This window comes from Ursus maritimus, unplaced genomic scaffold (assembly GCF_017311325.1).
Source record: "Ursus maritimus isolate PB19 unplaced genomic scaffold, ASM1731132v1 scaffold_1, whole genome shotgun sequence".
Taxonomy (NCBI): Eukaryota; Metazoa; Chordata; class Mammalia; order Carnivora; family Ursidae; genus Ursus; species Ursus maritimus.
In genome coordinates this window covers 19,152,686-19,174,086 of record NW_024423343.1, presented here as the reverse complement: position 1 = coordinate 19,174,086, position 21,401 = coordinate 19,152,686, and the positions used below count along the sequence as shown (strand labels likewise).

General features: G+C 53.6%; 1 protein-coding gene and 1 long non-coding RNA gene across 13 annotated transcripts; one reads left to right on the top strand and one right to left on the bottom strand.

Annotated features, from left to right (window-relative positions):
* The first annotated feature begins 435 nt into the window (after nucleotides 1-435).
* RUFY4 (RUN and FYVE domain containing 4) lies at nucleotides 436-19,860 on the top strand. 10 transcript variants are annotated; one of them, XM_040640783.1, is made up of 14 exons: nucleotides 870-1,071; nucleotides 1,242-1,357; nucleotides 1,485-1,578; nucleotides 2,543-2,612; nucleotides 2,720-2,826; nucleotides 4,232-4,357; nucleotides 4,658-4,764; nucleotides 5,083-5,226; nucleotides 5,650-5,779; nucleotides 6,785-7,411; nucleotides 8,010-8,116; nucleotides 13,514-13,660; nucleotides 18,371-18,481; nucleotides 19,032-19,860. In XM_040640783.1, the coding sequence occupies exons 3-14, from the start codon at nucleotides 1,540-1,542 to the stop codon at nucleotides 19,132-19,134; spliced, it is 1,818 nt and encodes a 605-aa protein (XP_040496717.1). In that variant the 5' UTR covers nucleotides 870-1,071; nucleotides 1,242-1,357; nucleotides 1,485-1,539; the 3' UTR covers nucleotides 19,135-19,860. The 10 variants fall into 10 exon arrangements, with proteins under 10 accessions (XP_040496773.1, XP_040496717.1, XP_040496761.1 ...); XM_040640827.1 differs by having other exon boundaries at nucleotides 1,227-1,357; nucleotides 6,785-7,105; XM_040640772.1 differs by having other exon boundaries at nucleotides 1,227-1,357.
* LOC103662774 lies at nucleotides 9,384-12,967 on the bottom strand. 3 transcript variants are annotated; one of them, XR_005837453.1, is made up of 4 exons: nucleotides 11,096-12,967; nucleotides 10,813-10,983; nucleotides 10,377-10,639; nucleotides 9,384-10,270 (listed from the first exon to the last, which is right to left on the bottom strand). It is a non-coding gene; the product is annotated as an uncharacterized LOC103662774 (long non-coding RNA). The 3 variants fall into 3 exon arrangements; XR_005837451.1 differs by having other exon boundaries at nucleotides 10,377-10,983; XR_568568.2 differs by lacking the exon at nucleotides 10,377-10,639.
* Nucleotides 19,861-21,401: the final 1,541 nt, after the last annotated feature.

Here is a 21,401-nt window from a genome sequence, read left to right as displayed (position 1 = left end):
GCCTATCCCCAACTCTCCGGGTCAGCTGCCCACTTGCCAGGTGCCAAGACTTACTGGAAACAGAGAACGCAGCGGGGAGGCTCCAGCTGCCCATATCATCTTTAGGTCAGGCCTTGGCTCTGGTAGGGCCTTCCCCAGTTCAGAAGGCGCCCTCCCCCCTGCCTACAGAGGTGGGCGACAACCGCCACAGCTACCCTGGGACACACAGTCAACTCTGGACCGGCTCAGGGGAAACAAATTCCTTCAGTGCCTTTCCGCAGCGCTCCCAGCCCTGCCCCACTTGGGTGGCTCCTGAACCTCGCCTGAACCACTTGCCCTTTTAAGTGTCAGGTCCTACATGCCGAGGCTGGGAGGGCGAGAAAAAGACCGACGGCGCGACAGGGGAGGCAGGAAGCAGATAAGCAGAGACAGCGAGGGAGAGAGCGGGAACCTGGGGGACAGAGAGGGGGGACGGAGCCTGTGCGCGGGGAGACCAAGTCCCAGAGAAGGAGAGACAGGCAGGAAGTGGAGGCGGGAGGGCAGAGCCGGGCTCGGCCACCGCGTGTGCCACTGTTTACGGGCGGTTGCTGAAGTCTGGGAAACTGGTCCGCGCGGGTGCCTGCTCCTCTGTTCTCTGCCCCCCCCATACCCGCCCTCGGGGCATCCCAGCCTAGAAAAACGAGGACCGGGAGGTGGAAAGACCCCAGCCTCAAGGAGGCGGAGCACAGCCAGGGTGAGAGGGTCACGGCCCCGCGGGGCCACCCAGCTGGCCCGGTCCTGGATCCAAGCTTTCACAGTGGTTTCGCTTCCATTCTTTTAGGAGGGGAGTGCCGGGTCGGGCAGGATGGCACTGGGGACCGGGAGACTAAGGTGGGGAGGAGGAGGGAGATACACGGGGCGGGGGGCTGTCCTCCCTCCCCCCACATGCACCACACTTCCACCGAGAGACTAAAGCCTGGAGCAGGATCTGGTGGGGCAGCAGTCCCAGCCTCTTTGCGCCGCCTGCTGGGAACAAGGAAGAAAGACAAGAGCAAGTGACCCCGAAGAGAAGAGAAGGAAACTTGGATAGGGGCAATTGCTGCTGTCACTGGGGTGAGTTGGTGTATGGCCAACAAGTGACTCTACCACCAGTTCTGCCCGAAGGGTACCATCCCCCAGCTCGCCCATTCTGCCCTGGTGCCCTGGACCCTGCCTCTCCCACTTCTCTCCCCACCCACCCAGTTTTGTGCTCCTCCTGCTCTGAGCAGGGTTTCCCCCTCCAGGGTGCTGGGCTGGGCCTGAGTCACTTCCCAGGCGGCACTCTGGGAAAGGCTGCGCAGGACCCACGGTCACAAGTGACAGGCTCAGGCTGCAGTGCCCGCTCTCCAGGCCTTCCCAGGTAAGTGGCAGGGAAGGGGTCTAGGGGCGGCTGGAGAAAGGGGGCAATGCCAAGAGTGGGGGCAGAGACTCGTGGACAGAAAAAAGAGAGCTGAGGAGGTACATCTAGGTGTTCATGGTTTTTCTAGAGCATCTGGACCAGAAGGGGATGCAGAGACCCTCAGTCTGCCTTTTGGTCTACAGATGGGGAAACTGAGCCCAGGAAAAGCAAAAGGTCATACAGTGAGTTAGTAGCAGGGCCAGGATGGAGACCCAGGTCTCTTAACTCCCAGCTCAGTGTCTCCTGAACACCATCCCCGCACACCCTCCCTCCTTTACCTTCTTTTCTCTCTCCCTCCCCCTCCACTGTGTCCCGTGCTTCTTCACTCCCATCCACCCCCGAAATTCCAGCAACTACGTCCTGGGAGGCAGGGCATGAGGGTTTTCCATGCCTGGTCTTTACTCCAGGTTACATCAGGATAAGCCACTGGCCCCCAACAGCCACAGTATTCCTCTCTGAGCCCCAGGACCCACCCTGGGAGAGAACCACAGGACTAAAACCGGGTGCCCTGCTCCCACACACACACCCAGCATTCTGGCCTGGTCCCAGCTCTGGGGCCTCATTTTACTGCTGCCTCCCTTCCCTCAAACACACATTTTCCGCTCAGCTGGGGGCCAGGAAAGGATGAATGTGTGCCTCAAGGGTGATGACTGCTCTGGCAAGGCTCCCTGTGGGGGAGAGGGGTGACTTTCCCTCAGCCCAGCGTCCTCGTGGCGGGAGCATTACCAGGGCCGCTCCCATCCAGTTGCCCTGTGTGTGGGCACACAGACCTGAGTTCGAACTCTACCTTCTCCGCTTAGAGCTTTGTGGCGTTAGATAAAAGCCTTACCTGTCTGTCTGAGCCCCCTTTCATCTTGTATCAAATGGAGTTAGTGACCTCCTCGATTATTACGGGGACGGAATAAGACAAGGATGTCAGGCGCCGAGCAGAGCACCCAGCACCCAGGAACTGCTCCATTAGTAGGGGCCACACCGTCCCCTTGCCACGCTGGCCTGCTGGAAGAGCTAGGCTGTTGATCCTACCCGTGAACTCACTGTGTGACTCTAGATACATCACATGCCTGGCCTAGGCTCGGATTCTTCCTTTGGATAAGGAGACAACTGGGCAGCTGAACCCAGAGGCTCCTTCCTGGGTTGTGCTTCCAGAGCCCTGAGGAATCTCATTTTGAAATACTCATGGCAGAGGAGGGGGCCGTCCTCACCAGGAACCTGCAAGGTGAGTGTGTCCCGAGAGATTTTCTGGGATTGAGTCGGGGGAGAAGTGAGGGGTCTTGGGAGCCCTCACAACCTGATGCCTGATGTCCACCTACCCCCCCCACACAGCTGCCGTCTTGGCCGTCCTCCAGGGCTACGGGGGCCGGCAGCAGCCAGTGACAGATGCCAGTGCTGAGCTGCACAGACTCTGCGGCTGCCTGGAGCTGCTGCTGCAGGTGCCCCCCTCCCTGCGCTCCTCCCACTCCCCTCTCTCCATGCCCAGAGAGCCCCCAGATACTCAGCCCCCTCAGAGTCAGCAAGCCCTTCCTGACATCTGACCTCACTCTTGGGGGTTGACACCGTAGCCTAGGAAGTAAGGTGTGGCCAGCCTGGGGCCCGGTGGGGGTGAGGAGGGGTGGGGCGGGGTGGCCACCCTGCTCCGAGGACTGAAGTTTCAGAGGCAAGATGTCCTAGGGCCAGCCCTTCCTACGGCTGGCACTTTTGTTGAGCACGTACCACGGGCCAGGCTAAGCCCCTCTTATGCCCCACCTTATCAAACTCTCATTCTAACCCCCTGAGGTGCTTGATGGTCCTACCACCCGCACATACACCCACATAGCCTTCCCAGGTCTCTGTGTGAGACACACGTGTGTGGTGTGAGTGTCCGTGTGTGCACGTGAGGTTTGCTGGGTGCACATGTGAATCTTCTGCCAGTCTACCCCTCATCTGCTGCACTCCAGTCACACTAGCCTCCTTGAGCTTCCTAAAGCACACCGGCAGTGCACCCACCTCAGGGCCTTTGCACGTGCTATTCGCTCTGCCTGGACTGCTCTTCCCTCAGAAACTTGGATGGCACGATTTCTCATTTCCTTCAGATGTGGACTTGAGTAGTATCTGCTCGGTGAGCTCTCTCTAGCCACTCTAATGCAGAAATTCTTTTCAGATTATTTATTTATTTATCTATTTGAGAGAGAAGAGTGCAAGCGGGGGAAGCAGCAGCAGGGGGAGAGGCAGCAGAGGGAGAGGGGAGAGCTGAGCAGGGAGCCCAGTGCGGGACTCAATCCCAGGACCCCGGGATTATGACCTGAGCAGAAGGCAGCCGCTTACCCAAGTGAGCCACCCAGGCACCCCCCGAATCCTCGAATTTTTAAAACACACACACACACACCCCTAAAATCACACGCACGCAGGCAGACACACTACACACACACATCACACACCACACATGCCTCACACACATACCACATACATACATCTGTGTGCACACACACCACGTGTTTTCTGTTCTCTTTCCCTGCTTTATTTTCCTCCTTAGCAGTCCGCACTAACAATATATGTTTTACTTACTTTTTGTTTGTTCATTGTCTGCCTCCACTACCAAGCGTAAGCCCATGCAGTCAGCTTGTTCGTTGCTGCGTTCCCAGGGCACAGAACAAAGCCTGGCACATAGTACTCAGCAAGTGTTTCTGGAATGCATGGATAGAATACCAAAGGCTCAGAGAGGTCCAGCACCTTGCTCGTGGTCACACAGCCAGTAAGGGTGGAGACAGGTCTGTCTACAGTAGCCCTTTCCTCTCTCCGCGTGCTGGAATGCAAGGTGGAAACATTTTGATGCTTTCCTGTCCCTCGTCCCGCTCCCAGTTTGACCAGAAAGAGCAGAAGAGCTTCCTGAGGCCTCGGAAGGATTACTGGGACTTCCTCTGCACCGCCCTGTGGCGCCAGCGGGGTAGCACGGAGCCGGCCCGCTTCATCCGCGCACAGGACAAGGTAGCCAGGGCCAGGTGGGGGTGTGGCTGGCCTCAGCACAAGGAGGTCCTGCCACCAGGCCCTTGACGGGGATGGCCTCCAGGGCCCCTTTCCCACCCATCCTGCTCTGCTGAGCACAGACCGCTCACCTGGTCCTCCTGTCTCGTTAGCCCTGCCCTCGGCATCCCTCCGGGCACCCCTCTCGTCCCCTGACAGTACAAGTTCCCATCTTGTCTCTGTGCTGGCTGAGCTCCCTCTGTCCTAATAGCACCCCGCCCCCCACCCTGCCCCCCACCACCACTCACCCCCTGCACTCCACAGCTGAAGACTCCTCTGGCCAAAGGCCGCGCCTTCATCCGCTTCTGCCTAGCCCACGGACAGCTGGCCGAGTCCCTGCAGCTCTGCCTCCTGAGCCCAGAGTTCACCAGGTGGGGCTGGCGAGACATGCTCCTCCCGACTCCCCCTGAGCCACTGTCCCTCCCTTGTGAAAGATGCCTCTTTCCCCCCAGTGGATGGGTTAATAACAAGGAGAACAAAACGAGAGCCATGAAAGCAAGTCAAGGAAGAAAGGGCAAAGGGGGGTCAGAACACAGGAGTCCCAGTAGCACCACAATGCTTAAGCCTCCTGACCCCCAAAGGTCACTCCCGTGGGAACTATGTGGTGTAAGCAAAGGCAGATTCTTGGGGGGGGAGGGGAGCAAAGCACCAAGGCCGAAGGCCAAGGCTGCTGATCACCATTACCACAGGGAATGGTACGGCCCCCGGAGCCCTCTGGTGTGCCCCGAACTCCGGGAAGGCCTCCTGGACTCTCTCTACGCTCTCAACGGGGTAGCCTTCGACCTGGACCTGCAGTGGCCAGACCTAGATGAAGCCTGGCCCATGTTCTCCGAGTGAGTGCGTCCCACGTGGAGGGAAGCCCCTTTCCAGTGCCTCACTGCCATTTGACCACCACCCACCCCAAGCAAGCTCCACGCTCAGCCTCTGCCCCGTCAGCTCGTCAGTTCCTCAGTTCACCTCCCCTTCTTGCCGTCTGAGCCCCTGATTCCCCGCCTTCCCAGCCTTCCGTTCTCCGGTGTAAGCCCATCATGAGGCGGGAGGCTCCGTACAGTTCACACGCATGAGAAGTTGTTGGATGCTTGGGGTGGAGGTCAGAAGGATGACCCAGTGGGGGATGTCAGGATGCGTGGTGGGCGGGGAGTGTGCATGGATGGAGAGGGGGATCCATCCCCGAGGATGGGAGGGCAGGAAGGTGGGAGGGGTAGTGCCGTGAATGGGTGGCTGGACCACTGCCGGAGAGAGGCCCCTCTCTGCAGGTCCTGTCGTTCCAGTGCCAGCCGGACACAGGGAAGAAGACCCAGAAAGACCAAAGACTCTCCAAAGCAGGTGCCTCTGCCCAACCACACTCCGAGTTGCCTCCTCTCCATCTCTGTTGGGCCCCCCAGGGTGAGCAGTGACCAAGCAGACAGACAGACAGAGAGGCCAGCGTGTAGACTTGGGGATTGGGAAGCCACAGAGGACTCAAGGGTTCATATTCCTGAGGTGGTGAGGATAGCGGGGAGGGAAAGGGACCATTGGCACCGTCCGGGGGAGCTGGGGCGCCCAGGGGAGGGAGAGGTGGTCGGGTGGATAACTGGGAGCACGTAGGATGCACACCAGGGAAACCGCCTCCATTGGACAATTTGCAAATGTCTCAGTGCAGTTCAGGGAGCAACTGAAGAGCCAGGTTTCTGGGTTCAAATCCCAGCTCTGCCCCTAATAACCGAGGTCCTTGGCAAGTACTTGTACCGCCTCGCAGGTGATTGTGAGGACGCGCTGAGACAGCCCGCTTAGCACAGAGCAAGGCCCCCGCCCACATGCTCAGGAAGTGGTAGCTTGTGGCTATTGCCATCCCCCAGTCTTGCTTTGCACCCCCTCGGCTTCCACGCCTCAGGTATAGACACCATGAGGACTCAGCCTCTGGCCAGAAGGGGGAACCCATCCCAATACAACCTGTAAGGTGCAGTGCTGCAGACGCACAGAACATGGGAGCACAGAGAAGGCTGCTTGAGAGGGGTGACTCTTAGCTGCTATGGGTCTGTTTAAGCTTTCAGCACAACCGTACGAGGCAGGGGTTACTATTCCCATTTCACAGACAGGTAAAGTGAAACACAGAGAAGTTCAGGGGGCAGGATGGGGGAGGGGAGAGGGTGGGAAGAACTTAGTGGAAACCAGATCAAAGGCACAGGTGAAGGAGCATAGGAGGAGAGGAAAGAACACTGAGAGGCACCCCTGCTCCCTGACCAGACCGAAGCTCGGGCCCCCGAGGCAGCTGGGGCGATGGTAACATTCCGATTGCTGGGCCCTGTCCCGGATCTCCTGAATCCCATTCCCTTGGTTTAGGTCTGTGGCCTCTCCTGTGCACCCGGTTGGTGAATTGGTGCTGAGAGTGGCTTTGGGGGCTTCTTGCAGGTCTCAGCCACATGTGGAGACCCCACAGGAGTCCGGCCAGAGACGCCGCACACTAGCCCAGCCGGCTGTCTGCGAGATGCGCCCAGGGAAGATGAGTTAGCTGGACTCCCGAGGTCCCAGCAACACAGGCAGCTTCCTCCCTTCGTGGAAAAGAACAGAGAAGATCCCAGGAGCCTTGGGCCCCCCCAGAGCATGTGGGAGCCAGCGGGGGAGGAGCTTCAGCAAGCCCAGGAAAAGGGAGCCCCAACAACTGGGATCTGCCTGGAGAACTCACCCAGCTGCCAGGGACAGAGGGAGTGTGCCGACGGAGCTCCGAAGGAGGTGATAGGGACAGAGGCTGAGGGCAGAGGGGTTCTGCCGGGTACAGAGGGGACTCACAAAGGGGGAGCAGAGTGGGGTCAGGTACACAGGCTGCCGGCCTCCAGCCCCACAGGGACAATAGAGGACAGGATGTCAGGGAGCCCGCAGGAGTGGGAGGTGCTTAGCATTCCGGGGGAGCCCCAGGTCCTACAGGACCTGGGAACAAAGGAAGACTCCACCCCAGAGAGACCACAAGAGGAAAGAGGAGTGACCAGTGTGACCAGGAGAAAGGAGCCGGCAGAGGTGGCCTTGCAGGCTGTGGTCAAGGTGAGAGCAGCTGAGCGTTGTACCTGCCTCTTCCCCCCTCTCTAACTTGGCCCACAGGTGGGAGTCTTCAGTGGTGGGGGTAGGGGCATTGCAGCCCACAGATCAATTCTGATTGGTCTGCACGGGATGATTAATCTTCAAGGGGGTCTTCTTACCCTACCCTCAGGCCAGGCCCGCTTCATTCATCAGTCCTACCTGCCTGGCCCCTGCGGGGCACTTGAGTCTGAGACCCCTCCCCATCAGCTCTTCGGGGCAGCCGCCTAGCTGCCCTTGTAGACGCTTCTAGAGTCACCAAGATTGATTTCAAGCTTTCCTTGAGCCTCCTCTCTAGCCGGAGTCTTCATGCCCCTAGAGCTATAACTTTCATCCTTCAGCAAAGGAAGAAATGGTGGCTGCAGGCGCACCCAGGGGTAGAGCCTGGCCTCTCAGGGCCCAGCGCTGTCCGCAGTCCTGCCCTCCCCTGAAGGGCTGTCTCCCCTGGCCTGGGGCCTCACGGGGATGTTTGTCAGGTCAGACTGGGGGGGGGGGGGGGGGGGGCTGGGATCTCTGCCCTCCTCCTTTAGCCTCCTTTTACCTTCCTTTACCCCCCACCCCCAAGAGCCTGAGACATGAGCTCCGGAAGACCAAGGAGCAGGCCCAGCACCAGGAGCAGCTGCTGAAGGAGCAGGAAGGGGAGCTGAGGACACTGCAGGAGCAGCTCAGCAGGTAACCTTGGCGACCACCAGCACAAACAGGCCTGGCCCAGCCGGCAGGACCACAGGCGCTCCCTGGCTCCTGCTCGCCCCTTCGTGGTCATGCCAGTAAGCGCCTTCTGAGTGCCTCCCGTGCTGGACGCAACTTCCAGATGCTGAGGCATGCAGGGCATGACTCCTGGGGCTCCTCGAGGAGCTCCCACTGACCTCCCCCCACCCCCCTCACTTGCCAGCCCCTCCCTCGCTGGCCTCCCTGAGAGCCTCCAAGAGAGGTGGATGCCTCCTGCCCTCCACACTCACCTTTGCCCCTCTGTGGCTGCTCCCCTCTCTTTTTAAGCCAGTCTCCCTCCCTGCCCCTCCACACTCCTGCCCTTCGTCTCTCCATCTTTCCCCTGTTCAATTGTCTCTCATTTTCCTGCTCCCTGTTACAGCCTGTCTTTCACCCTCTTGAATCACAATCATCTTCATAACTATCACGGACTAAGCATTTACTATGTTCCTGGCACAGTTCTAGGCATTTCCTCCTAACAAACCTATGAGGTAGGTTCTTTAAAAATCCCCATTTTATAGATAGGGAAACTGAGTCTCAAAGGCACCACACAATTCACGCAATGTCACCAGTTAGCAGAGTTGTGAGGTCTGCACCCCAGCAGCCGACTCCAGAACCAGCGGGCTTATCCGCGGGCCCTCAGGCAATATTTGGAGCGTCTGTGTTTATCTCAGTCCCTCTGTCTATCCCACTCAGCCCCTCTCACCCTCCAGCTTGTTCGACTGTCCATCATCACATTAACCTCAAGAGCCCGGAGCACACTCTCTCAGTGTCGGAGCTTCTCTTTCAGAACTTTTTAAATATCTCCGCCATGCAAAGGTCTCCCTTGGTCTGACTCGGTCTCTCTGTGTCTGTCTCGCTTGGTCTCTGTGTGCCTCCGTCTGCCCACCTGGCTCTGTGTGTTGTACCTGGCTGACGCCCGCCCCGGGGCCGGGAGGCCAGCCCGAACCCCACTGGAGCCTGGGCAGCTGTGCTTCAGACTGAATCATGGGACAATTTACGGACTCTGCTTAAAAGGCTGAGAGAGGCTGTGGGCCCAGAAACCAACCCCAAAGGGCCCCCCCCCCGGGCTCCTCCCACCGGACAGAGGGAGAGGAGAGACTGACCTGGGGCAGGTCAGTAGGATAACGGGAGACCCTCGCACGTCATCAGAAGGACCCTGGCTTTGACTCAGAGTGTGATAGGAACCACTGAGAGTTCTGAGCAGGGAAGGGACAAGACGTGACTGTTTGCTTTAAGTACGTCAGCTTTTTTTTTTTTTAACAATTCAGTGGGTTTTACTGTATTCATAAAATTGTGCATCGATCACCCCAGTTTTAGAATATTTGCATCACCCAAAGAGAAACGCTGTACCATTAGCAGTCACTGCCCGTTTTCTCCCAACCGCCCCGCCCTGAGCAAGTGCTCGTCTGTCCCCATAGGCGTGCCTACTCCAAACTGATCTGTGCTTTCAAGGGCTCAAGGCTGCTGCTCTATGGAGCTAGTCTGTAAGGAAGCAGGGACGCTGATGAGGAAGGGGAGTGCGGGGGAGCCCCCAAATGCTCTCTGGCAGTGAAGGTGCAGAGAAGTTGTAGGATTCTCGATCCACTGTGAGGCCAGGCTTCCTGATGGTAGAGAGAAAAACAGACGTCAAGACTGACTCTCATTTTCCCGCCTGACCAGCTGGAAGGCTGGAGTCCCAGCTGACGGTCTGCCATGGCAGGGCAGGCTTGTGGAGGACATTTCAGGAGTTGAGGTGAGAGCATGTTAAGTTTGAGACGCCCATGGGAGCAAGTGGAGGCGCTGGCCAGACAGGAGGGTGTGGAGCTCAGAGGAGAGGCACGGGCTGGGGATCTGCTGGAGAGTGGTCAGAACGCGGGTTTTGGGAACAGAAGCTTTAGCGGGCTAGGAGGACAATGCGCTCCCCTGCCTCCTGGGATCCAGGGAACTCAGGAGGAACATCTCACTCCAGGGGCCATGGGCATCAAGCTGTCTTGATGGAGATTGGCTGTCTCACCACCGCCAGATAGAAGTGCCATGGGGCCCACTGAGGCAGCCAAGACTAGTATCATGCTTCTACTGTGGCCATGAGCAGGGTGACAGCTGTGAACAGGCCAGGCGGTGTCTGCTGTCCAGGACCTGCGGAGACAGACAACAGATCAACAACTAGAAATCAGATGTCAGCTAATCAGGGGGCTGTGGGAAAACATCAGTCCAGGAAAGGGGCTAGAGAAAGGAGAGTCACCTAGACTTAGAGTCACGGGCTTCCCCTGCAAGGAGATGACAGTTGAGCAGAAGCCCCGATCCCTGGAAAAACTAGACCGTGCAGATATGGTGGGAGAAGTGCTCCAGGCAGAGGGACCGGCAAGTGCAAAATCCCAGACATGCACGTGGGGACAAGCAGGCCCGTGGGGCTGGAGCAGAGGGAGACTTCCATGTGCTCTGGAAGACTGGAGCAGAGCCTTGAGCAGGAAGTGAGGGGTCCCAGGGTTTTCTGGATTGTTCTGTCTGTGGTGTAGAGAATAGAGTGAAGGTGGGCAGCGGTGCAGCCCCTGGGAGCAGAGCCCCAGGCTGGACACACAGGCGAGACACAGCCAACCAGCCAAGCACCAGGCCCCAGCAGACCAACCAGGGGCTAAGAAAATACATTTGGAACTGAGCTATGAGGATTCGATACCCACTTCCCAGCTTTCTGGTCGTGGCACCTTGGGAAACTGGCCTTTCTTCCCTGGCCTCTGGTCCCTGATTTGCAAAAGGAGATGGTTGGATCTCTAAAGTTCCTCCTTCCAGCTCCAATGCTCTGTGAGACCATCTTTCCAAGCAGGTGGATTTCCTCTGCCCCTGGGTGAGACCTCAAAGCAAAGGTGATTAGATCAGATATAAGTGGAAGAGGTCCTCAGATGGGGAATTAGGCAAACATCACACTCCTCCCCCTCCCCCCACCCGAGCTCCTTTGAGGCACACCAGGGCTCATACGGATCCGTCCCTTGCTCCCGCCGGCTGCCCACTCAGCACTGGCGCCGTAAACCACGAAAGTGTAGGGAGGCAAAAAGAGTTGATGGCATGACAGGCCTGCATCCAGATTTCTGCCCCCTCCACATGTCAAGCAAGTGTGATTTCCTCGCTGAAGCTCTGTTCTCTTTCCTGTGAAATGACGATCATATTACCTGGCCATACATTTGTGAAAATTAAACGACACCAGGCTATAAAGCACTGAGCTCAGGGTCTGGCACGTAGTAGGTGTTCAATAGACCTGAATTCCTTCCACGTCCCCTCCTGCACCAGGAGTGTCTGTCAGCCCCCTCTTGAAATACTTGGGTGGCTTTCCATTGCACTGAGATGAAAATCCACTCCTCCCAGGGCCAGCAAGGCAGAGATCAGGCCCTGCCTCTTTCACCTCGTCTCTTGCCTACCCCCACCTCCTGCCCTTCATGATGTTTAGCTTCCCTTGTCTTCTTTCAGTTCCTCAAACACGCCAAGTTCTTGCCAACTTGCAGACCTTTGCATGTGCCTTTCACTGGCTCTACATGGCCGACTTCTCATCTCTTAGATCTGCTTAAAGGTCACCTCGTCTCAGGAGTCTTTCTCGAGCACCCTCTCAAGTCTGTCCCTGCCTCTCCTTTATCCCGATCATACGCTCAGCTTCACCATGTTAGTGGCCTATCACTTCTTTTGAACACTGCCCCAGACACTCTGGGGCTCCAGCGAGAGCCATAGGCACTGCTCTATTCCTGCCACGTCGAACAGCCCCTGGCACACAGTAGGTGCTTAATAAATGCTCCCTCCCACCTCAAAGACACACTGTAACCACAGTGCTCACATCAGGGCCTGCACCTGCGACACCAAGGCCCTGGGATCAGTGCACAAGTAAACTAGCTTGGGAAAAGGAAACGCCAATACTAAGAAGTAAGGATACTGGAGACCAATGTTTGTTTAAAGTAAAAACGCAGCCCTGGAACAGCCTTCCTTAGGGCTGCAGGGACTGACTGGTCTTTCAGGATTTCCATGGGTATCTGGTGTCGGTTTGATTTTACAGCCCACCCAGCTTTCTTCTCTGAGGCCTGCTACACAGCGGCGTTGTAAAAATTCATAATTCAGTTCGCTGTAAAGCCTCTTGCAAGCCTCAAACACACTGAAGCCCGGGGTGTGGCCACGCACAGACAGACACATGCACACACACACGCACACATATCTGAGGTCACAGGATGTGCACCCGTCTTTGCAACACGCTCCCATGTGAGCGATGGAGGGAGGGGCTGACCTGGGGCTGGGACCTTCTTATTTCCAGTCCAGCAGATTTCTTGGAACCTTCTAGGAAGCCACCAAAGACAAAAAGAAGAGGCAAGAATAGAGCTGAGGCGATGCCAAGCCCAAACTGAAACAAAAATTTAAGAAAGCCATATGTTTAATATTGCCTTTTTAATTGAAAAGACAATGTACCATAATTTTTCAAAATATTTTAAAACCTAAAAATCACCCAAGCCCTACACCAGTTACCCCCCTCCCAAACCAACAATTGTTCTCAGCCGGGCACAGCCCATCCCGCCTGCAGCCCCAGACAACCCCCCTTTCCCTCCAGTGAGCTGCCATGATGGTGAGTATGCCTTTCAAGAAAATTACATTTTAAAATGGAAATGTTAAAAAAAGAAAAGAAAAGAAATGCAAATGGAAATGTTGGCTACACCCTGTTTTCATTCCTTTGAATGGGTGGTAAGGAGTCAGCCTACAGATGTCGTGCTATACACCGTCCTCCATTTGGTGTGTGTGGCACAATGTGTGATACGTGTGTGTGCATGTGCGTGGCCTGGGAGCGTGTGGGGGTGTGGAGAATGCGTGGAGTATGTGTGTATATGGGAGTGTGTGTGTAGTGTGTGTCATGTGTGTATATTGTGTGGTGTGTATGGTGTGTGTGTGGCACATGGTATGTGTGTTGTAAGTGTGTGGTGTGTGGTATGTGGTATATGTGTGTTGTGTCATGAGTGTGTTGTGTGTGTGTGCTGTGTTGCAAGTGTATCTGCTGTGATATCAGTATGTAGTGTGAGATGTACGTTATGTGGTGTGTGTGATGTGTGTAGTGCGTGTGGTGTATTGTGACTTGTGTAGTATGTGTTGTGAGGCATGGTGTTTGGGTTGTGAGTGTATCTGGTGTGTGTGTGTGTGTGTGTGTGTGTGTGGCATGGGGGCTGTGAGGGGCGGAAGGATATGTGAGTGTGTACATATACGTGAGCACGTGCGTGGTCAGTGTGTGTGGGTGTGTGTGGTGTGTGTGAGCACGTCCGCCGTGGGAGGCACCGCCAGCTCCCCGCAGGCGCTCCCCGGCAGGCGGAGACCCGGCCTAGCTCGGGACAAACGCTGAGACCTGAGTGCTCGTTCTGTGCACAGGTGTTGGGAAGAGAGGGCCCGGCTGCAGGCAGAGCTGGAGCACAAGCAGCAGGAGGCCGAGAGGAGGGACGCCGTGTACGAGGAGGAGCTTGGAGGGCAGCGGGACCTGGTCCGCGCCGTGAAGATGAGGGTGCTGGAGCTGATCCAGTAAGGGCGGACGCGGCGGGGCAGGGATGTGGAAGGGGTTTGGCGTGGGTTGTAGAGACCGGGGAATGAAAATTCTACTCCACTAAGCACTATCAAGCAGGGTTCTGAACCTTTTATGTATGCTAATTCATCTCCTTCTTTTGGCCACCCCAGCTGTTCTCCTCATTTTATAGATGAGGAAATTAAGGGTCAGAGAGGCCGATGTGGCCAGCAAGGACACACAGCATATAAATTAGAGAGAGTCTGGCTCTCAGGCACGCCACCACTCCCACCCACCCCCACATACACATACACCTACTAAGGTTAGGGGAAAGGAAAGGAGCCCATGGAAAGAGAAGGAATTGAGAGAAGGGGGAGGTTAACCAAAAGCTAATCGTATGTCCTGTACCTGACTGCCTGCTGGACTTCCGCAGACCCCTGGGCCTATGGGCCGTCCTGGGTCAGCTGTCCTAGGTTCCAGAGGCTGAGCTCGCCAGGATCGAGTCCAAACCACTAAGCCTGGTTTCTGCCCTTCAGGCTAGTGGGGAGCTAATGTTATACTTTATCCCAGCTCAGAAAGCAGGACACCATTGGACTCAGGTTCCATTAGAATTGGAAGGTCGCTGAGGAACCATCTAAATCCTCTTGCACAAAATCCAGGTGATATTAAAGATGAGAGAAGAGAGATGTCAACCTGGAAAGAGCAAAGAATTTAAGGAATGATCTCCTCCAAGGAACTGTCAACTGGGAGAAAGGGAATATGTAAAAAATTAGCTGTATGTCTCACAAAAGAATTTAAGGTAGCCAACAATAAAAGACATATATATATGTATATATATATATATATATATATATATGTACACATGTGTATATATGCATATATATATACCCGTGTGTATATATATGACATATATGTATATATATATATACACACAGGTATATATGCATATATATATACCCGTGTGTATATATATGATTGTTAAAGAAAAATAGATGAAATGGAAGAGGAAAAATATATACTCTCAAGGTATTAGGATAAGGGTTAGGGTTGAAATTTAACTCTGAGCATCTTGGCAGCTGAATCAAAAATGGAAACCCGGAAAGTTGCCTAAGTGTCACTAGGCATTCCAAGGAAGTACACCAGTGCATCAAGAGAGAAAAATGCTTTTCCTCATGTTAAAGAAACTCATCACAGGATCCCAAACTATATAATATAATGTCCCTTGCAGAAGCATGATGGAAAATCTGGCCCTACGCAAAAAGAAGGGGGGAAGCCATAGAGGCTGACTTCTGCATCAAGATGGTAGACGGACACAACACATCACCTCTTTTCCATCCTGAGATCTCACTAGAATGATGGTAAAGAAATAAGGAAATAAAACTTATAATAGAGAGAAAGGTGGAGGAGCCAACCACAGAGAAGAGTTTCTGGTTTCCAGAAACCAGAAAATGGATGAAAAAACAGATACTGGATTTAGCCCAAGTTAGAACTTCAGGGCCCAGAGACTCCAGGAACACAGATGGCAGAAATGAGACGAGGGACAGAAATCAGGGAAATTAACTGATAAAGTCATTAGAAAGAGCAGTGAACACTCCCTGCTTTCTGCCTGCCTCCCCAACTACAGAATATCAACCCTCAGGGATCTATCTCCCAGGCAAATAATTAAAACATCCTTCTCTAAAAAAAAAAAAAAAAAAAAAAAAAAAACCGCTAGATGCCCCCAAATAAAAGAGCGGTATGTTCTGACATTTGACAGTCCGTGGGGCAGGTAGCTCCCTGCTCAGTCCTTCCTAAAGGGAAGCCGTAAGCCAACCACCCCTGTCCACTACTTAAAGCTCCAGCAGCTTAAACATGAAATGGTAACCAGAGATCCCCAGATGTTTGAGAAGAATCTAGAACATAAAAGGGAGCGACAAAGATAAACAAAAAGTTCCGTCTCCTGTGAAACAAGACGCTGCAGAGCGTAACCGTCAAAGGATGAGACATGTTCTTGGAAAATAAAATATCGCTCACAGTTTTTTTATCATAAGGATTGGAAAAGAAAGAGGAGTCAGTCTCTCAGGACATAGAGTGAAAGGCAGGAAGACATGGAATACATAAGAGAAACAATCGCAAACATGATGAAACAATCCAGGAGTTTCACTATCTTCTCCAACTGACAAGAATTCCAAAGGAGAGAATAAAATCGAGGAGATTATCAGATAAAAAGATGAGAGACTTTCCCAGCTCTGAGGGTCACAGGTCTTCAGATGTAAAGATCTCACTTGAGTGACCAGTACAACAAGCGAAAGGAAGGGGAATGTACATCGAGATACATCATTGGGAAATCTCTGTAAAATAAAGGCAAGGACAATATACTCAGACACGTCACTTATAAAAGAAGTAGGACACAGAGAAACATGTTAAGGATCAATGGTGCTTGGGTGGCTCAGTTGGTTAAGCATCCAACTCTTCATCTTGGCTCAGGTCTTGATCTCAGGGTCGTGAGTTCAACCCCTGCATTAGGCCCCACACCGGGTGTGAAGTTTACTTAAAAAAAAAAGAAGAAGAAGAAGAATCAATGCAGTCATACTTTAAAGTTCTAAGGAAAGACAGCTTTTGCCCTAGAATTCTAAGTCCAGCCAAATTATGAAGCGAGTAGGGAAGGTGATGCAGGAAAGACGTTTTTCAGAAAAACAGATCACAGAAAATGTACCTCCCACATAGCCTTTCTTGAGAAGTTAATTAAGGATGTACTTCAGAAAAACGAGGAAGTAAGCCAAGAAAGAAGATGTGGAATTCAGGAAACAGTCACGGTAGCCTAGGAGAGAAGTAAAGGGAATTCCCAAGATGACAAGAGGACAGCAAGCCCAGGGATCAGTATGTCCAGGCTGTAGGAGCAGTATTGAGGACCAGGAGGAAAGTCTCTGGGGAGAAAGAGAATCAATAGAATACCTGATATGATGAAGAATTTGTTGGAGAGAGGGAATAATTAGGCTATGTTAAAGGCAAGTCATGCAAGGGGCAAAGAAAGGTAATTGGAAAGTCCTGGAAAACCAGAAACTTTCCAAGAAAGGAAATGTTTAGAACACATCTTAGCTCTCCTTGAAGCAATATGCGTATATGTTGTCTAATAATGTAAATAGTATTAATAGATTTTTTAATGTTAGAATCAAACTAAAGACCAAGCACAGAAAACAACTGCAATTATGGAACAAATGTAAATGTTATCACCTAAGCATTATTAAGTATAGGATGGAATCCAATAGAACTTTCTGTGAGGATGGAAATGTTCTATATTTGCCCTCTCCAATATGGTGGCTACCAGTCACATGTAGTGACTTGAGTACTTCAAATGCGTCTTGTGTGACTGAAGAACTGAAGTTCTAATTTTAGTTCATTTTAGTTGAATTAAATATAAATTAAAGTAGCCAGATGTGGCTAGTGGCTACCGTAGTGGATGTTGCAGGAAAAGATAAGTAGGAGGTGGGCAAAGGAGGCCCCCTGAAGAGGAAGAGATGCTGGCATCATATTACAGAATGGCAGTCAGGATGCTATCTGTGCTTATAGGATGAGTGAGAAATAAATGTGTGAGTATATTCCGCAAAACTACAGTAGCAAGAGAGGAACCAACAATAGGGATATTCTGGGGAGGAAGGAGGTGGAGTTAGTGGGGATGGTACTAAATAAGCTGACTCCCTGACGTCAAGGTGAGGAGCTCTGTAGATGTTCTGTCTTGATACACCAAGAAGAGAGGATATGAGCATATTACTTAAGTGTGGAAGTAACATCAAGGAGAAAAAGTATACGAAGTGGTTTGCCACTGAGATTGGAAGAAGTGGGGAGGGTGTCTATTTCCGTTTGGTATAAGTTCTTCTGTACTGTTGGATTTTTAAGTCATGTGTATGTATCATTTTGACCAAAAAAAATCCTTTTTTTAAAAGAGGGAGACATAGGGGGAGGGGCAGAGGGAAAGAGAGAGAAAATCTTAAGCAGGCTCCATGCCCTGCTCAGAGCCGATCTCACAAAACCCTGAGGTCATGACCTGCCCGAAATCAAGAGGCGGAGCTTAACTGACTGATCCACCCAGGTGCCGCCTAAACATCCTTAAACACACACACACACACACACACACACACACACACACACAGAGTGAGGATAGTTTTGCAAGAGTGTAGCATACATAACTAGAAGGGGATTTGTATGAAGTGCCAAATAAAAGCTAAGGGCATTATAAGAAACTGCTGGGAGCTTCTACAATCAGGGAGCACTCCTTGGAGGAGGTGGGATATGAAGGTTATGTTGGACGAGGGGGACCCGGGCATCACCATCCATCTTCCCAAAGACTACAGCCTCCCTCATATTGTGTGTGTGTGTGTGTGTGTGTGTGTGTGTGTGTGTGTGTCTTTCATGGTCTCTTTATTTCTGTCTTTATCACTACATCTCTTTCTGTCTCTCCATCTTTCTCTATATTTGTCTCTCCCTTTCCCTGTGTGTCTCTGTGTGTCTCTGCATCTTGTTCTCTTGGTCTTTCTCTCTCTCTCTCTCTACATTTATCTCCCCATCTACCTCTCTGTGTGTCTCTCTTTATCTCCCTCTCCGACTCCCTGACTTCCTTTCTCTCTGACCATCCTCTCTGTCCCTCTTTGTCTCCCTCTCATTTTCTATGTCTCCGTGTTTCTCTTTCTCCCCCTCTTGGTCTCTCCATCTTCCGGTCTCGTGTGCGTCTCCCACCCCCATCCACCCATCAGAGAGAAGGATGACCTGTGGCAGAAAGCCCAGCATCTGTCTTCCATGGCCCCCGGATGCTGCGTGGACTGCAGCAAGATCTTTGGCCGGCTGTCTCGGCGGTACCCGTGCAGGTAATGGGGAGGGCACAGAAGCCTTGGTCTGGGACAAGTGCTGCTTCTACCAGCCCACAGTGCTCTGCCCCTGCTGGGAAGGGAGGGACATAGGAACTGAGGGTTTATGAAAGCTACTTAGAGCCGGCCACTCACTTTACACAACACTTAGCATAGACATGAACCAGAACAGGGGAAAGGGGTCAGACAAGCAGCAGTGTCTGGAAGATGGGACTGTGCAATCCTTCCGAGAAGAGACATGAACAGGCTTCTGGAATGGGAGGAGATCTCCAGTACAGAGGAAGCGGCTCTCTTCACCTTCCTCTGGGAACAGGGTGGCAGGACAAGCCGTGGGAGAGAGGGAAGGGGGCCAGCAGGAGAACCTACCATTTGGATTTAAAGGACTCTGGAAGGGGTGGGGCATTGAGACACCTTTTAGGAAAGGGGAGGCCTCCTTGGACAGACCCAGGGCTGCTCTGCTGGGAGATAAGGAACAGTGCATGCTCAAACCCCATGCTCCCCTCCCCGCCACACACCCATGAGCTCCCCACTCTTCCCACTCTGCTCCCAGGCTCTGCGGAGGCCTGGTTTGCCATGCCTGCTCTGTGGATTACAAGAAGAGAGAGCGCCGCTGCCCACCCTGCTCCCAGAAGGGAGACGCTCAATCCAACTGATGGGATCACCTGGGTCGGGCCACCCACCGCCACCCCAGCCAGCTTCCTCCCTCCGCCCTTCCCACCCCTGTGGTCTGACCAGTCCTGCCCTCTAGAAGTTGGTGATCTAAGGTGGACAGCACTTGTGTGCACATCTGCAGTGTGGAGAGTGGAAGCTGCCGGCTCGCAGGCAGGAGACAGGAGGCCGGTTGGAGCCCTGCATCCCCCACCCATGAGCAGGGCGGCTTGCATCCCCCACCCATGAGCGGGGCGGCTTGAGAAAGCTCACAGCTGTCCGGGCTTCTTCTGTCGGGAAGGGCGCCAGGCACCATCCTCCCTAAAGGCCCTCCAGGCTCAGAACATCCTGGGCCAAGAAGAAGACCCAGGGGCCCTGACATTTCTCCGCACCCCCACCTCACCCAGCCCACCATTCACCACACTTGGGAGCATCCTGTCTGGAGTGGGCTTTGAAGGTCTACTTTTGCTGTTTCATTTTCAACAGCTTTCTTGAGGTCCTATTGACATTGACCACACTTCGCATAAATCGCACAATTGGATGAGTTTGACTGTAATGTACACCCATGAAACCATCACCATATTCACAATAATGAACACAGCCATCATCCCCAGAGTCTCTTCATGCCCCTTGTAACCTCCCCCCTCCTCCTCCCAAGGCAACCACTTATCTGCTTTCTACCCCTTAGACCCTAGTTTTCCGGAATTTTATATAAACGGAATCATAGAGTACGCACTCTGTATTGTCTGCCTTCTTTCACACAGCGGACTTATTCTGGGGTTCACGCATGTTGGTGGACATATCGACAGTCCCTATTTACCGTTAAGTAGAACTCCACGGCATGGAGAGACCACACTTCTGTTTACACACTCATGTCGCCAGACATTTGGATTGTTTCCAGTTAGAGGCTGTGACATGTACGTTTCCTGCGATCAGCTGTGTACAAGTCTTTGTACAGACATTTGCTTTTATATCTCTTGGAGAAATACCTAGGAATGAAATGGCCAGGTCCTATGATAGGCATACGTGTAACTTTTAAGAAACCGCTGAGTTGTTTCCCAAAGAAGTTGTGCGTGGTCCCCTCCCACCGGCAGTGTTTGGGAGTCCCCGATGCTCCCCAGAGCACAGACATGGGGCTTGGGCCTCTCTCTCCTTTCCTTCCACAACTGCTATGGTGACTCGGTCGGTCCCAAGTGGTGAGTGCCCGGGGGGGAGGGGCCGAGACCAGCCGACTCTCCATGCAGTGCTCACTCAGCTACATTTTCATGAAGACGGTGGAGGAGGACTCGTGTAGCTTCACGGTACAAGATCATATCCCCTGCCTGCCTGAGAAGTCGTATGTAAATTCTGTGTCATTCCCTGGGCACCCGATTGTGGTGCTTCTGAGAATACCAGTTCAGAAGAAGCGTGGGCCCCACTCTGTATCAGGGGATTAGCTGCCCTATCTGAGCTCCAGGGCAGACTTTGTGGCCCCAAACAGGCATGCGTGCTATGATTCCCATCCCCTTCGCCTCACACAGACCTCCAGAGCCTCTGCAGTGGTTGGGCAACCCTGTGGCTCTGGCCAGCGCCTGTGCACCGCCTCTTGGGGTCAGGGCCACCCAGAGTTGCATCCATTACCATTGCATGGAGCAAGAGTTTTGCAATAGCAGTTCCTGCCCTGGAGAGCCGGGTGAGAACTTCTCCTTAGCAAAGGCTGCCACAAGGTGAGGGGCAGGGAATGGAGGGAGCGGCGGGGGGCAGGGCTGGGGCTCTGGTGCAATCAGGGCAATAGAGTCACCCCTCCCCTAAAGGGCAGCAGCCCCTTCTCGAGGGTCCGATTTGCTCAGAAACTTTTATTAGGGCAAGGTTCATATTCTAGTGGCAGACATCATGTTCTAGGAGAACCCCAGTGCTGAGCGCACGTCTGCCTGAAGAACTGCGGGAGCGAAGAGACCTAGCAGAAGCCAATGTTCAAAGAGGAGGCAAAGAGTTCTGTTCCTGGACCAGAACTCAACCAAAGGAAATCAGGGGCCGGGAATGGGGGAACTTGACCTTCTCCCCGTCTGGGAGGGACAGAAGGACAATGCTGATGACCAGCTTCTAGCTCCACACTGCCCCCCCAAAGAGTCCCCACCAAGTCCAACGAAGAGCACAAAAGCTCCACAAAGACATGAGAGGACTGGGGAGAAGTTTCCACAGTCACCACAGGCCACCCCGGTGCTGCAAGGGCGCCGGTCCTTCAGCAGTGACTGCAGAGCGTGTGACTAGCACAGCAGCACCCAGAAGAGCT

What these genes read in the sequence shown, in the direction of transcription:
- RUFY4 (XM_040640783.1), top strand. Translation starts at nt 1,540, where the DNA reads ATGGGGAAACTGAGCCCAGGAAAAGCAAAAGGTCATACA. An exon ending in TCTCTGTTGGGCCCCCCAGG is followed by an intron (nt 5,780 to 6,784) that starts GTGAGCAGTGAC and finishes GGCTTCTTGCAG; the next exon opens with GTCTCAGCCACATGTGGAGA. An exon ending in TCTCGGCGGTACCCGTGCAG is followed by an intron (nt 18,482 to 19,031) that starts GTAATGGGGAGG and finishes CTCTGCTCCCAG; the next exon opens with GCTCTGCGGAGGCCTGGTTT.